The 13,526-nt window shown below is 52.9% G+C and overlaps 1 protein-coding gene across 2 annotated transcripts in view; it reads right to left on the reverse strand.

The window, feature by feature from the left end:
- Positions 1 to 492: 492 nt before the first annotated feature.
- Positions 493 to 13,526, reverse strand: part of LOC122543021 (aspartate aminotransferase, cytoplasmic-like) — a 14,929-nt gene continuing 1,895 nt past the window's right edge. The window contains exons 2-9 of one of the 2 annotated variants that reach the window (XM_043681198.1): positions 11,693 to 11,874; positions 10,660 to 10,783; positions 9,715 to 9,827; positions 8,231 to 8,335; positions 5,158 to 5,308; positions 4,531 to 4,696; positions 2,846 to 2,988; positions 493 to 850 (exon numbers count right to left, since the gene is read on the reverse strand). In XM_043681198.1, the coding sequence (XP_043537133.1) occupies positions 678 to 850; positions 2,846 to 2,988; positions 4,531 to 4,696; positions 5,158 to 5,308; positions 8,231 to 8,335; positions 9,715 to 9,827; positions 10,660 to 10,783; positions 11,693 to 11,874 (1,157 nt within the window). In that variant the 3' untranslated portion in view covers positions 493 to 677. The remainder of the gene's footprint in view (positions 851 to 2,845; positions 2,989 to 4,530; positions 4,697 to 5,157; positions 5,309 to 8,230; positions 8,336 to 9,714; positions 9,828 to 10,659; positions 10,784 to 11,692; positions 11,875 to 13,526) is intronic. The other variant, XM_043681199.1, reaches the window with a different exon arrangement.

Raw genomic sequence — 13,526 nt, forward strand, 5'->3', positions numbered from 1 at the left:
GAGTGTGCAATGGTGAATCTCTGATGAGTGGAGCCTGTTGTGGAAGCACTTGCTGTATTTTCTGGTGCATCTGTGTTCAATATGACCAGCCCCGCATCCCAGAAGGATGTGTCAGGAGGGGAGGGTGCCGACTGTAGCCTGGGTCTCGGGATATTGCCATCTGTGAGTACGTGTTGGTGGAGACAGGTGAAGACAAAATCATTTCAGATCAGCCAACATCCCACCAAAGGTGCAAACACCTTCTGTTGGTCCAGATTCATTCCTGCAACTGCACTGGAATTCTGCAGCGTGGAGTGGGAACAGTTCCAACTGTGGACCCTCCTTCCCTTCAGTGGGGTATTGTTGGATAGACACGTGTGTGGGTGTGCGCGCACGCGCGAATCCTCTGGTACACACTGGAACAGGTGAAGAATGCAGGGGCTGAGCTCTGGACTTGCTGTGGTCCCCACCCCCAGCCCCAGCCCCCAGCCCTCATCATGCACTCTCCCGTTCCTCCTGACTGCAGTTGGCTCCCCCACAGCAGACTGGACCCTCTCACTAAATCTCCCTGTGTTTTATTCACATTAAAACTTTAAAAGATAAACTGGACCCCTCGCGACAAACCTGCCCCTTGTTGCACTGCACGGGGAACAGGAAGTGAGGGATAGGGGATGGTAGACGGGCAGAGTGGCCTGCAGTTACAGCTCTGTTGGCTGCGCTGTCTCAGGGGTTTCAAGACCTGACTGAACAGCCTCACTGATGCACTGGGCTACGTAGGAGAGGTTCTGGCTGTTCATCAGGCTCATGTTGATCTGGCCAATGGATGTCAGGTAAATATGTCTCCTCTTCTTCAAGTACATGATCTCGGAATCTATTGGGAAGACACAAAGAACTGGGTGAGTGACTGCTGGGGTCTCGCGCATGCACTCTCTCTCAGACACATACACAGACTCACACACACCTGGAGGGGCTCGCTTTGGGGGAGCTGGGCAGACATAGCTAGTGGGGAAAGTAGACATGGTGATCAATGGTTCAGGCAGAGTGAGAGCTAGAGCAGTGGGGGTGGGGGAGATGGGAGCGTCAGCCATTCAGGAGAGGGCTGAAGAGGTGTGTCTTTGTCGAGATCGAGAATCGTGTTGGCACAGTCTGAGGCCCGTCAGCCTTTCACATTGCTGTCGGCTCGCTGCCAGTCCGCAGTTGACCGAGGCAGACAAATGGAGTTGAGGACTGTGAAGGATTAAAACAAAAAGCATAAAGTTGGCAGAGATAATGGTCAACCTGAAGATTGGGATGCTTTTAGAATGCAGGCAAGTAGGACCAGGGCACTGGGGAAAGAAAGTGACAATACAACAAGAATGCAACTGAGCAAAAGGAAACATCAAAACAGACTGTAAAAGCTTCTGCAGGTACAGAGAAGGGACACGTTTCCATTAATTGTGCATGTTCATTTATCTTAATAGGAACTTTTGACAGGGACAGAGGAATGGGATAGAAGCTTTGTCTGTCACTGAAGGAGAGACAAAGCATCTCCCAGGACGAGAGATCCAAGTGGCTTTGGAGAATGAGTTGTTGAAGGGAATTAGCAGGAGTCAGCAGGTTGTACAGAAGAAACGTATGGGAGTGAAAGGTGCAGATTTCCCAGGAGTTGATGGTCTACACAAAGATGGTTAATGTCGCCCCACTCTTTAATAAAGAGAGTGAGAGAGAGAGAGAGTGAGAGAGAAACCCTGGACCTTCTGATTGGCTTTGCCAAATATCAGTCGCCAGACAAATGCAGGAGGTTACTGTCAAGGATGTGATGATGAGACACTCTGGTGTCAATGAGGTGGTTAGGCACAGTTAGCACAGGTTTGGGTCACTTTGGAAGGAGCTCTGTCAGACCACACTGAGAGCACTGTCTGCAGATCTGGTTTTCTTCTCTCGAGGATCACAGCCAAGGTGGGCATCTGGAACCCAAAGGAAGGTCAGGGGAGGGGTCCTGAGTCTGAGAAGAAGAGACAGGTTTGTTGATGGGACAGTTGTAAACTTTTAAAATCTCTCTGGTGGAGGGCTGGGGAAACTCGCTGTGTTGAAGGTAGAGATTGTGAGATTTCTGATTGTCAGGATTGGTGTCGGGAATGGAGAAGACGCGTTGTACTGTCCCATCAGTCATGACCATGTCCAATGTCCAGACACACTCAATGGGCTGAATGGCCAGCACCTCTTCATTAAAAAGGACCTGCTTGATGGACCTTGCTGCTTTAAGATGGAGGGTCAGCAAGTGATTGGCCGGATTGGGAATGGAGTTTTATTTTTAAAAGCCTTCCCTCGTGGGATGTTGGCATCGCTGGTTGGGTCAGCATTTATTACCCATCCCTAATTAGTCAGGGGGCAGCTGAGCATCAACCCCATTACTGTGGGTCTGGAGTCACGTGTAGGCCAGACCAGGTAAGGATGGCAGTTTCCTTCCCTGAGGGACATTCGTGATTCAGATGGGGATTTCCCAATAAGGGAATCATGGTCATCACTGGACGAGTTTTTGTTGTTGTTGAATTAAGATTTCGCCAGGTGCTGGGGTGGGATTCAAACCCAGATTCGGAGAACACGAGGCTGGGCCGGCGCCTGCCAGGGTGACCCATTGGTGGTGTGGGACAGCATGATGCTCTGCTCTGGGTGACACTCTGCTGAGGCTTTCCATCCCGGATCCCCAGGGCTGTTCCCACTGGCTTCCTGATCCCGATGGTGATTACCAGCTTGGAAATTACAAGCAACGCCTGATCCAGCCGGTTCCCCTTTCAACCCCCTGGAATGGCACCCCGTGGGTTCACTTGCCGCAGCTGCTTGGGAGGGAGGGCCTTGTGGGATCTTGCCATGCCAGGAGCCTCACCTTTGAAGTCAGCGAACATGTAGAGTCCGATCTGTCGTCTGATGTGGTTCAGCGGCCTGAGGGTCCCCAGAGTGCGCAGCTCCTCCGCCAACTTCTCCCTTATCAACATCAACCGCTCCGCCATGCTCCTCAGATTTGCCTGCCTGGGGGTGGACACAGAGGGGGGGAGGAAGGGAGGGAGGGAGGGAGGAAGAGCCTCTTGTTACCTGGAGGAAACACTCCCTCTTGTCATGCCCCCACGGCCCACCCCTGCACAAACACATCATCTCCATTTCTCAGGCTGGTGAAAGAGGATCAGACTTTGACTCCGGTGACACACACCTATTCAGGGATTTTGTTTATGTCTCAGCTTGGGGGCGGTTTTGGAAAGGTCCCTGGACGAAAGAGGATAGCACTCCTGAGAAAAAGGGGGAAAGGTTCAAGCAAGTAGTTGAGGGGCAATTGCAGTTTCGAACCGATGGAATAAAGCCCTGAACAGGCCATTTGAAGCTGAGAGTGTTTAAACCCCAGGGTCTGCAAGCTTGAGGAAATGTCAACGTTTCTGGCATAAGCCCTTCAGCGAGACTGACATCATTCCTGATGAGCTTATGCCCGCAGTGTCGACTCTCCTGCTCCTGGGGTGCTGCCTGACCTGCTGTGCTTTTCCAGCAACACATTTTTTGACTCTATATCACCAGCATCTGCAGTGCTCACTTACTCCTGGTTAGATGAAACATGTTGAAGTGTTTGAGAGAGCGTGCACACACTCAAGGGGCAGTTTGTGACGAGCCTACATAATTGTTTCTGGGATCCTTAAAGGAATGTTTTGGATGAAGGGGATGATATTGTACCATGTGTTTTACAACCCATTAAGTTGGGTAAATAGTTTGGCTTCTAGTATTTTATCTCCAGTGCTTTGTGTAAGAAGCTCCTGTTTTGTTGTTAAAAGCAGGACGGTGTGTACATCTCTCAGGGAGAGAGCATCGGTCCAAAACAAAAAAGAACGCATGATCTATCAAGCCAGATGTTTGTGTCAGCTCTGCCTTCGTGGGTGATCAGATCAGCTCAGGTTACAACACTCTGTCCATTAAACAGTTCTTGTTCAACCCCCTCTTCCTGAGATCGTGTTCAAACTGAGAAAATTCTCCAAGGCCAAGGTGATGGTAAATCGAGGGAAGGGTGTCCTGGGGTGGGCAGAGAGTTGTGACGAGGGCAGCAGACTGAGGGTACGGAGTAGCTCATTTCGGACTGAGACGAGGAGAAATCTCTTCACCGAGAGAGTGAAGACCCTCAGCCATCCACGCCAAACACTGACACAAGTTGCTGGACAAGCTCAGCAGGTCTCGCAGCATCAATGGAGAGAAATCAGTGTTCAGGTTTCAGGGCCAGGGACCCTTTTTGTGAATGGAGAACTGCACCCACAATTCTTTGGGGTTCTATTAAAGCCAAACATTGAAGGTGTGCGAGGAGTCAGGTACAGATCTTCGGGCGATGGGGGATTGAAGGATCTGGGGGAGCAGGTGGGAACAGACAGGGTTGGATGGTCAACCAGGGTCATGTTGAAGGGCTGAATGGCCTTTTGCTGCTGTCCGTCTTTGCCCATCACAGCAATGGTGGTGGGGGGGGAAGACCCAGCCTGAAGCGCCTGGACGGTGTGCGCACAGGAAGATCCCAGAGTGAGCGACAGGGAGCAGGGCAGTACTCACCACTCAGTGAAGAAGGCGGGGTTATTGAGGATGGTTGCCACAATGCGAGCACCCAGTTGGGGGGGAGTTGACCAAGTACACCTTGCCGTTAACATCAACTGCGAACGGATCCGTATGAGGCTCGGATTATCCCGGGATACGATAGTCAGGCTTCCCACTCGTTCATCTGGGAACAGGGGCGAAGAGACCTGGTGAAATGGCTCACCCCCATCCCAATAATCCGTCGGTCACTTTCTGCCCCCCCAGAGGATCTCTGAGAGCAGCTTTCCAGAATGTTCTCCACTCCCAGAGAGCATCCACACTCTCTCTCTCTCTCTGCTGATAGTTACTCTGTGCTCCTGCTCACTGGTGGGCCTCCAGGTCAGAAGGGGACATGTTATCTTCCCCAATCACCCCCAACTGCCCACATCCAATCCAGAGAGCGCTTCCCAGGGCCCACCTGATTCCATCGCTCGCTGACCTTCCGGAAAGTTCAGCTCATCAAATGTTCAGGGGCCTGCGCTTGACCTTGTACCAAGTCCAGTTACCACAGGCCCATCTGCGCACCCCCCTTCCCCCACCCACCCCCAATCTTCCTGGGGTTGGGGAAAGTCTCAGGTCCTGGGAGGCCGCTCCCTGCCCACTCACCGCATAACCCGAAGTTCTTGGAGTAGGACTGGGCACAGAGGAGCTCAAAGCGTTCAGTCACAAAGTGCCTGATGGGAAATGCATCTTTGTTCAGGTCTCCAGTTGCAAGGCCTTGGGCTGTTACAAAGAAGAAAGGGAACAGTCTCTTTCTCTGCAAACAGAAGGAGATACTCATTCAGTGACAGTCCATGGAGGTGAATCCTCCTCCAGTCCCACCGGGAAAATCCTGTCACCCGGAAACAGGGGAGCCGGCGTTCCGGTTCCAGAGGGACAGAGGACACAGGAGATGTCTTGGTCACTGGAAGGGTTTCTCCGTCAGCCTGCCTCACACACCATCCTGCCTCCGAGAGACCGGGCAGTGAACGTCTCCCCTTGTCCCTCTACACATCAACCCGGCCACTCCTGCTCCACCCTCCCCCCGCCCCCCAACTCACACACCTCTGAATCCACCCCCCCCCCAATGACAGCAACTCTCATCCAAATCCTCACATCTGGAGGTTTCGTCTCCTCACTTGAGAGAGGATGTAGTGGCACTGGAGGTTCACCGGGGTGACCGCAGAGTTGAGGGGGTCAGTTTGTGAGGACAGGCTGAGTAGATTGGGATTATATTCATTGGAATTCAGAAGAATGGGGCGGGGGATCTTATAGAAACAAAGAATTATGGAGGGAATAGATAAGATAGAAATAGAGAGGATGTTTCCACTGGCAGGTGAAACTAGGACGAGAGGGCATAGCCTCAAAATTAGGGGGAGCAGATTTAGGACTGATTTGGGAAGCAATTGAAACATTTAAAAGGCATCTGGATGGGTATATGAATAGGAAGGGTTTGGAGGGATATGGGCCAGGTGCTGGCAGGTGGGACTAGATTGGGTTGGGATATCTGGTCGGCATGGACGGGTTGGACCGAAGGGTCTGTTTCCGTGCTGTACATCTCTATGACTCTATGAACTGCTTCACACAGAGGGTTGTGAATCTATGGAATTCCCTGCCCAGGGAAGTGGTTGACCCTACCTTATGACATGTTTTCCAGGCAAACATGGATTTTTGAACAGGAAAGGAATTAAGGGATAGGTGGGAGTGTGGGTAAGTGGAGCTGAGTCCGTGACAAGGTCAGCCATGAGCTTACTGAATGGTGGGGCAGACTCGATGGGCCAGATGGCCTCCTCCTGCTCCTGGTTCTGAGGATTGTGTGTAGCCAGGCCAGTCCAGAGCAAGAGGGAAGGGGTCCCCTCTGTCAGAATCATGGAGTCTCCCTATGGACAGGGACTCAGGGTCTCCCACAGAGACTCCTGACTGAATGGATCCAGCTGCTTGAACCATTCTCCTCAATCCCCTCAGCTCCCTCTGAAAGATCCTGGTGGCCTTGTTGGAAGGTGTGGTGAACAGATCCACACGCACCCATTTCCAGGTGTGGTTTCACCTCCAGGGGGAGAGGACTTGAATATAAAAGCAGGGACGTACTTCTGAGGCTCTGTCAGGCTCCGGTCAGACCACATTTGGAATATTGTGCGCAGTTTTAGGCCCCATATCTCAGGAAGGATGGACTGGTCCTGCAGCGTGTTCAGACGAGGTTCACGAGAATGGTCTCAGGAATGTGCAGCTTAACATACGAGGAACGTTCGAGGACCCTGGGTTTATACTGGATGGAGATTGGAAGGATGTGGGGGATTGAATTTCAAACATAGAGAATCCTGAATGGCCTGGACAGAGTGGATGTTGGGAAGATGTTTCCATTGGTGGGAGAGACTCCGACATGAGGGCACAGCCTTAGAGTAAAGGGAAGACCCTTTAGAATGGAGATAAGGAGAAACCTCTTCAGCCAGAGAGTGGGGAATCGGTGTGATTCACTGTCATAGAAGGTTTTGGGGGCCAGGTCATTGAGTATATTTAAGACAGAGATCAATAGGTGATAGAGAATGAAGGGTTAATGGAGAGAAAGGGCTTGAGAAACTTATCAGCCCATGATTGAATGGTGGAGCAGAGTCAATGGGCTGAATGACCTCATTTCTGCTCCTTTGTCTTCTGGTCTGATGGAGGGGGCTTGGGGAGCATTCACTCTTCAAGAGGTAACTACAATACAATCTCAGCTGGAACAAAGCAGGAAGGAGGGGAACAGCAAGTGGGTTATACCACAGAAGGCCATGGAGGGCACGGCCTGTGTTTGAGAGAGAGGAAGGGTTCGAGGGTTACAGGGGGAAGGCCGGAGAATGGGCCTGGGAAACATTACCAGCCATGATCGAATGGCCTCATTTTCCTGTGCTGTCTGTGGGTGCAATGGTCTGGAGGTTAAAGGTCCTGCTATCCCCTCAGGAACAGCCACTCAGTCTGGGCTGGAGTCAAACATGCTGACTTCACACTAACCAGCTCCTCCAACAGACAGTCTGTGCTAAATCACAGAGAGGAGCGACTGGAAAGCTGCTGAGGTAACCCCTTCCCAGCAAGGCTTGGAGAACAACTGAACATCTCTGTGTGTTGGATGGATGGGAGATGAGGGGACCTGTGTTTCGTGTCTTTTCTGTGACAGTCTGGTACCCTCTCTCTTTCCCGTTTGCTCACTGGAGGTGGGTGTCACTGACTGGGCGAGCATTTACCGGCCATTCATCACCCAGCTCCCCACACACCAGGCTCGAGGTGGGGTCTAACCTCGGAGGGGAGGGGACTTGAACCTAAAAGCAGGGATTTACTTCTGAGGCTGTGTAAGGTCAGACCACAATTGGAGTATAGTGCACAGTTTTGGGCCCCGTTGGAGAGCTGAACACGTTGCTGTGGGTCTGGAGTTAAATGGAGGCCATTCCCGTTCAGGATAGTCGTCCCCTTTCCCGGGGGGACAATAGTGAACCTGATGGTGGTTCTCCCACCATGGTCATCATGGGATTTTCCATGGAATTCCAATCCCACCATTGGCTGGGGTGGGATTCTATCCTAGCACCACTGGGTCTCTGATGATGATAATGCCCCCTGCCCCACCTTGGCCATGCCCACCCTGTTGGCATCTCCCCATGGTCCTGTGGTTGAGTGGGAGCCGGAGGGTGGGTTGGCAAGGGGGTGTCACCCCTGACCCCTGGTCCCTCACCTTCATGACCTCCGCGATCTGCCTCCACTCGGCGGGGGTTGGATCCATGGCTGTCGGCCAATGAGCTGCCACTTGCAGCACGATGATGGAATATTCCGGAGCGTTCTGGAAGGAGCACAGAGAGAGAGAGAGAGATGTCGACTAAATCACCACCACTCTCCCCTCCCTGAATTAACGTCTCGGGACGGGTCACCCATCTTCCTTCCTGCACCCGTCTCCCCCTCCCACACCCTCATCAGAATGGGGAAAGGAAGGGGGGCATCTCCTCTCCCATCCCCCTCCTCCCAGCATCTCCCACCCAAAACCTTGAGCCTTTCCCCCTCCTGGTCACCAACCTTTCCCAATGTCTTGTGGCCGGTCTACGCTGGATTGGGTTGGGTTGGGGTGGGGGCCGGTCCATGTTGGGTTGGGGTTGGGGTTAGGGTTAGGGTGGGTAGGGGGAAGGCTCTGAGGTGGGAACACTAGGTTGACAGGCCGTGCGGGGAGATGCTGACGCTGCACTGGGGGGGTGAGGGGGCTGGGGAAGTGGGCCAGGATGGGCAGCGAGTTGATGGAAGTTGCCGGAAGCAGCACGGTCAGGGGCGTCAAGGAAGTGCCCACTGCCTCACGGGAGGGAGGGAGGGCTGACTCACCAGTTAGGGCTGGTATTTAACATCGTAAGGAGGCACTGACCAGGTCTGTCACACACGAAGGGAGCCATTAAACGCTGCCTGTTGTGAGGGTTTCGGTTTTAACAGGGTAACCTTCTCACATCGCTGTCTTACTGGTCCTTTCCTGACCCACTCTCTGCACTCCCTGGTTGTTGGGATGTCATGTTGAGTTTGTACAGGAGGTTGGTAAGGCCCCGACTGCAGTACTGGGTGCAGTCACCCTGCTTTTGGAAGGATATTATTAAACTGGAGAGGGTTCAGAAGAGGGAGACCAGGATATTACCGGGGATTGAGCTGTAAGAAGAGGCTGAACAGGCTGGGACATTTTTCACTGGAGGGTCAGAGGTTGAGGGGTGACCCTCGGGGAGTTGGTAAAATCGAGAGGAGTACAGGTAGAGTTTGAAAATAGGTTTCTTTTCACCATCATGTGAAAGACAAGGGGGGCATATTTTGAAGGTGAGAGGACAGACATTTAAAAAAGACAAGGGGGGAAAATGTTTGAGACCAAGGCTGGATCACGTGTGTAGTGAACTGCCTGAGGACGTGCTTGATGTGGTTATAATTACAACGTTGAAAAGACATTTGGATCAGGACATGAATGGGAAGGGTTTGGAGGGATATTGGTCGGACGAATTTAGTTTTGGATTACGTTCGAATAGTGTGTTTCCGTGTTGTGTGACTTGGTGTTCTCTGTTTGAATAAATGTCCCATTCTCCAGCCCTGCTGCCTGTCATTGGGTCTGTGTGTGTGTGTGTGTGTGTGTGTGTGGTCACCAGTCTGTCCCATCTCCCCAGCCTCCCATGTCAGTGACCGGCCCGAGCAGGAATCTGGTACCTCCATGTCCTCCAGCCACTGTGGGATGGCCAGGCACAGCTTCTCATGATCCCAGTAAAGATAACGACGGATATCACTGAAGCCAGCTCCTTGGAAGGTGAACACGTGTGTCTCTGCCAGGGAACACAAGCAGACAGAGAGAAAGAGAGAGAGAGAAAGGTTATTCCCACCTGGGGACCACTGATCCTGAAGAGGTCTCTGTCTGGTCAGCCCCCGCCACAGGAACACCACTCTCTGGGCACCAGCCTACCATGACCCTGGGACCACTCTCCACAGGCCAGAGTACCACTGGCTCAGGACCTGCTGATCTGACATGCACATTCAGGCTCACTTCACATTTACATAGCTGCCAGCACAGCCCCAGAGTGGCCTGAAGGGGTTTACTGTTTACCTGTTTGGTTTGGGAGTGGGATTGTTGTGGGAGATGTTATGTGTGGGGTGTGTGCACAGCAAGACTCCAGTGGGGGCAGAAATGTGTCTGTGTCTGTGCAGGATCGGGTGCGATTCACAGTGTGTTACCCTGTTATGGGAAGGATATTACTAAACTGCAAAAAGTGCAGAGGAAATTTCCCCGGATGTTGCCTGGACTCAAAGGTCAGAGTTGTCAGGAGAGGTTGAACAAGCTCGGACATTTTTATTCAGAGACTGAGGGGGGAGACCTTTTATAGAGGTGTAGAAGATCGTGAAAGGCATGGATAGGGTGAATGCACTCAGTGTTTTCCCCGGGGTTGGGGGGTTGAGGACTACAGGACATCAGTTTGAGGTTAGAGGGGAAAGAATAAAAAGGGAGCCTGAGGGGTAATGCTTTTACACAGAGGATGGTACGGATATGGAATGAGCTGCCAGTGGAAGTGGTTGAGGTGGGTACATTGACAATGTGGACAGCAGTTGGCGGCGGAGGTGGGAGGTGGGAGGTGGGGGGGGGGGGGGGACAGGATGACTCACCCCAGCAGGGCTCCGAGACATAGACAGCGGGAGACCTGGGGTCAGTAATGGTGAACCATCGCTTGAGAAACTGCGCGGCCATGAACAGAGCTCCGTTTCCTCCGGGGACCTGGATACTGTCGGCCTGGGGTGGGGGAGAGAGAGAGACAGAGACAGAGAGACAGAGAGGTTGGGGGGTGGGGTTTGGCATCGGTCAGCAGAGGACTCTTCGTATATCCCACAGCGACACTCCCTCCCTCCCCCACAACCTCCCTCCCCCACAACCTCCCCCCACCCCTATTTAAGAAAGAGTTGGATAGAGCTCTTAAGGATAGTGGGATCAAGGGTTATGGAGATAAGGCAGGAACAGGATACTGATTAAGGATGATCAGCCATGATTATATTGAGTGGTGGTGCAGGCTCGAAGGGCAGAATGGCCTACTTCTGCACCTAATGTCTATTGTCTTCCCCATCATGGAGGTCCATGTGTCCTGCAGGGGCTGGGGAGGGCCAACGGGTGAGCAATGTGCCCCCACCCCCCCCCCCCACCACCCAACCTACCCCCCCCCCCCTCTGCCCAGTGTGGGTGAGGTGCTTCCACACTGAGCCCTGTTTACCCGTGCCCCAGGGGCAGACCGTGTGAGGTAGTGAGAACACCCCAGCAGTGCCCACCACACCTGCACTGGAATGGCGCCCAGATGTGGTCCCTCCAGCAGAGTCTGTGACCCGTAGCTGCTGATGGTGTGGAACACTGGGACACAGGGTGACCTGTTTTGACCTCTGTGCTGACCCCCATGCCGTGCGAAGCAGATTGAGAACCCAGTCAGGATCCCCCTGAGGGTGGGAGAGCAGTGAGGTGAGCCATATCTTTGGGACGTTGGGAATGGGTCCATGTTCAGTATGGCCTCTTCCCAAGGGGAGCGGTGTGGTGGGCTCACCCAGAGCCAGGCAGACCAGCCCTGCTCAAGCCCACCACAGTGACTGCCGATGTGGTTGAAACCCACCAGGACCCCTCTTCCCCCCACCCTACCCCCCACCCCCCCCAAAGACTCACCCTCTTCTCCACGATCGCAATGCTCTCACTACCCAGGATAAGGGCTGTAGATACCCTGTTAAACTCCGACTGCCCCAGCACTGATATGTCATCATGGCACAGTGTCGGGTCGTTTAGGATCTGCCTGTGAACCTTCCTGACCACGGGCAGCGTCCACACCTCTCCGTCCTCGGCAAAGTACTCTGCAAACAACAGCCACAGCGTGGGGTCAGTCTCTCCATCTCGGTGCCACTCCTCCAGCTCTGAGTAAGACACACTGTGCTCTCTGGGCATACAGTGGTCAAGTCACCCCATTGGTGTAGTGGCTGGCAACTATCACACAATGGTCGTCCTACTCAACGTCCTGGAGTCCATTATCCCTGCACAAACCCTACCCTATCTCCTGCTGCTTTCCCCTTCCCCACGATTTCCATCCACCAAATACCTCAGGAAGGCCTCTGTCCAGTCTGCCCTCATTATCTTTCCAGGGATAGAGTGAGCAGACTTGGCCAACATCTGTTGGACTCCTGGCGAGTGAAGGATTATCTGATTGAAGAGCCTGACGGATAATTCCGCAAGAAATGGCAACAGGATGAGGCCATTCAGTCCCCAGTCCTGCTCTGCCAATCAATAGCATCATGGCAGATGCTGGAGATTCGAGTGCTGCTGGAAAAGCACAGTGGGTCAGGCAGCATCCGAGGAGCAGGAAAGTCAACATTTCGGCCATTCCTCATTCCTGATGAAGGGCTTTTGCCTGTAACGTCGATATTCCTGCTCCTTGGATGCGGCCAGACCTGCTGTGCTTTTCCAGCAATACTCAAATCTTGACTTGCGTTGCATCATGGCTAATCCAACTTTGCTCGAGTTCGCATTCCTCCCTTTTCCCTTTACCCTCCACTCCTTGAATTGATCAACAATCTATCAATCTTTGAATCCCCTCTCCCCGACCGAGTGAGGACCTCTCTCTCTCTCTTTCTCTGCCTAAAATGGATGCAAGTGCTCTGCCCTGACACCTCTCTGTGGCAAGGAGTTCCAAAGACCCGCCAGTGTGTGAGAGAAGCAATTCCTCCTCATCCCAGTCTGCAGTTGGTGCCCCTTTATTCTGAGACACTCTGCTCCTGAACTCTCCCAGGACGGGGGTGGGGGGTGGGGGGGAGCATCTCCTCAGCATTGACCCCATCCAACCCTTTCAATCGGATCACCTGTCCTGCCTCGAGTGGAATCCCAACCTGGTTAACATTTGCTGCAAAGACAATCCCTCCACAGCACGGACCAGCCAAGTAAATCCTCTCAGTCCTGCCTCCCATGAAGTGATAGCTGCAGGTTGACTGGATAGGGAGGTGGGGGAGTGTGGGACGAGGGCTGACAGGAGGACTGAGAGGAAGAGAAGGCTTTCTGAACAGGCAGGTGAAGCTGTCTCCAAGCCCATTCTCAGGGCCGTGCAGCACTGTGAACGGAAAGTGGTCATCCCCCTGAACCGAGGGGACAGGCACCAGGTGCAGATGTTCTGTCCAGTTTGCCAAAGTTAAAATCCAATCCTAACTGTGGACCAAGTGTGTGTGTGTGTGAACTGAGCTGTTACCCACCTGGATTCTATCACCAGTATGCTGTGATGACCCACACCCAGAACCACGACCTCATCTTGTCAGTATTGCACAGAAAGGGATTCTGAACTAGTCCGAAGGACTGGAACAATGGGCTGAGGAATGGCAAATGGAGTTTAATTCAGATAAATGTGAGGTGCTGAATTTTGGGAAAGGCAAATCTTAGCAGGATTTATACAGTCAATGGTAAGGTCCAAGGGAGTGTTGCTGAACAAAGAGAGTGCAGGTTCATAGCTCCTTGAAAGTGGAGT

The sequence above is a fragment of the Chiloscyllium plagiosum genome, chromosome 42, assembly GCF_004010195.1.
Source record: "Chiloscyllium plagiosum isolate BGI_BamShark_2017 chromosome 42, ASM401019v2, whole genome shotgun sequence".
NCBI classification, from domain to species: Eukaryota; Metazoa; Chordata; class Chondrichthyes; order Orectolobiformes; family Hemiscylliidae; genus Chiloscyllium; species Chiloscyllium plagiosum.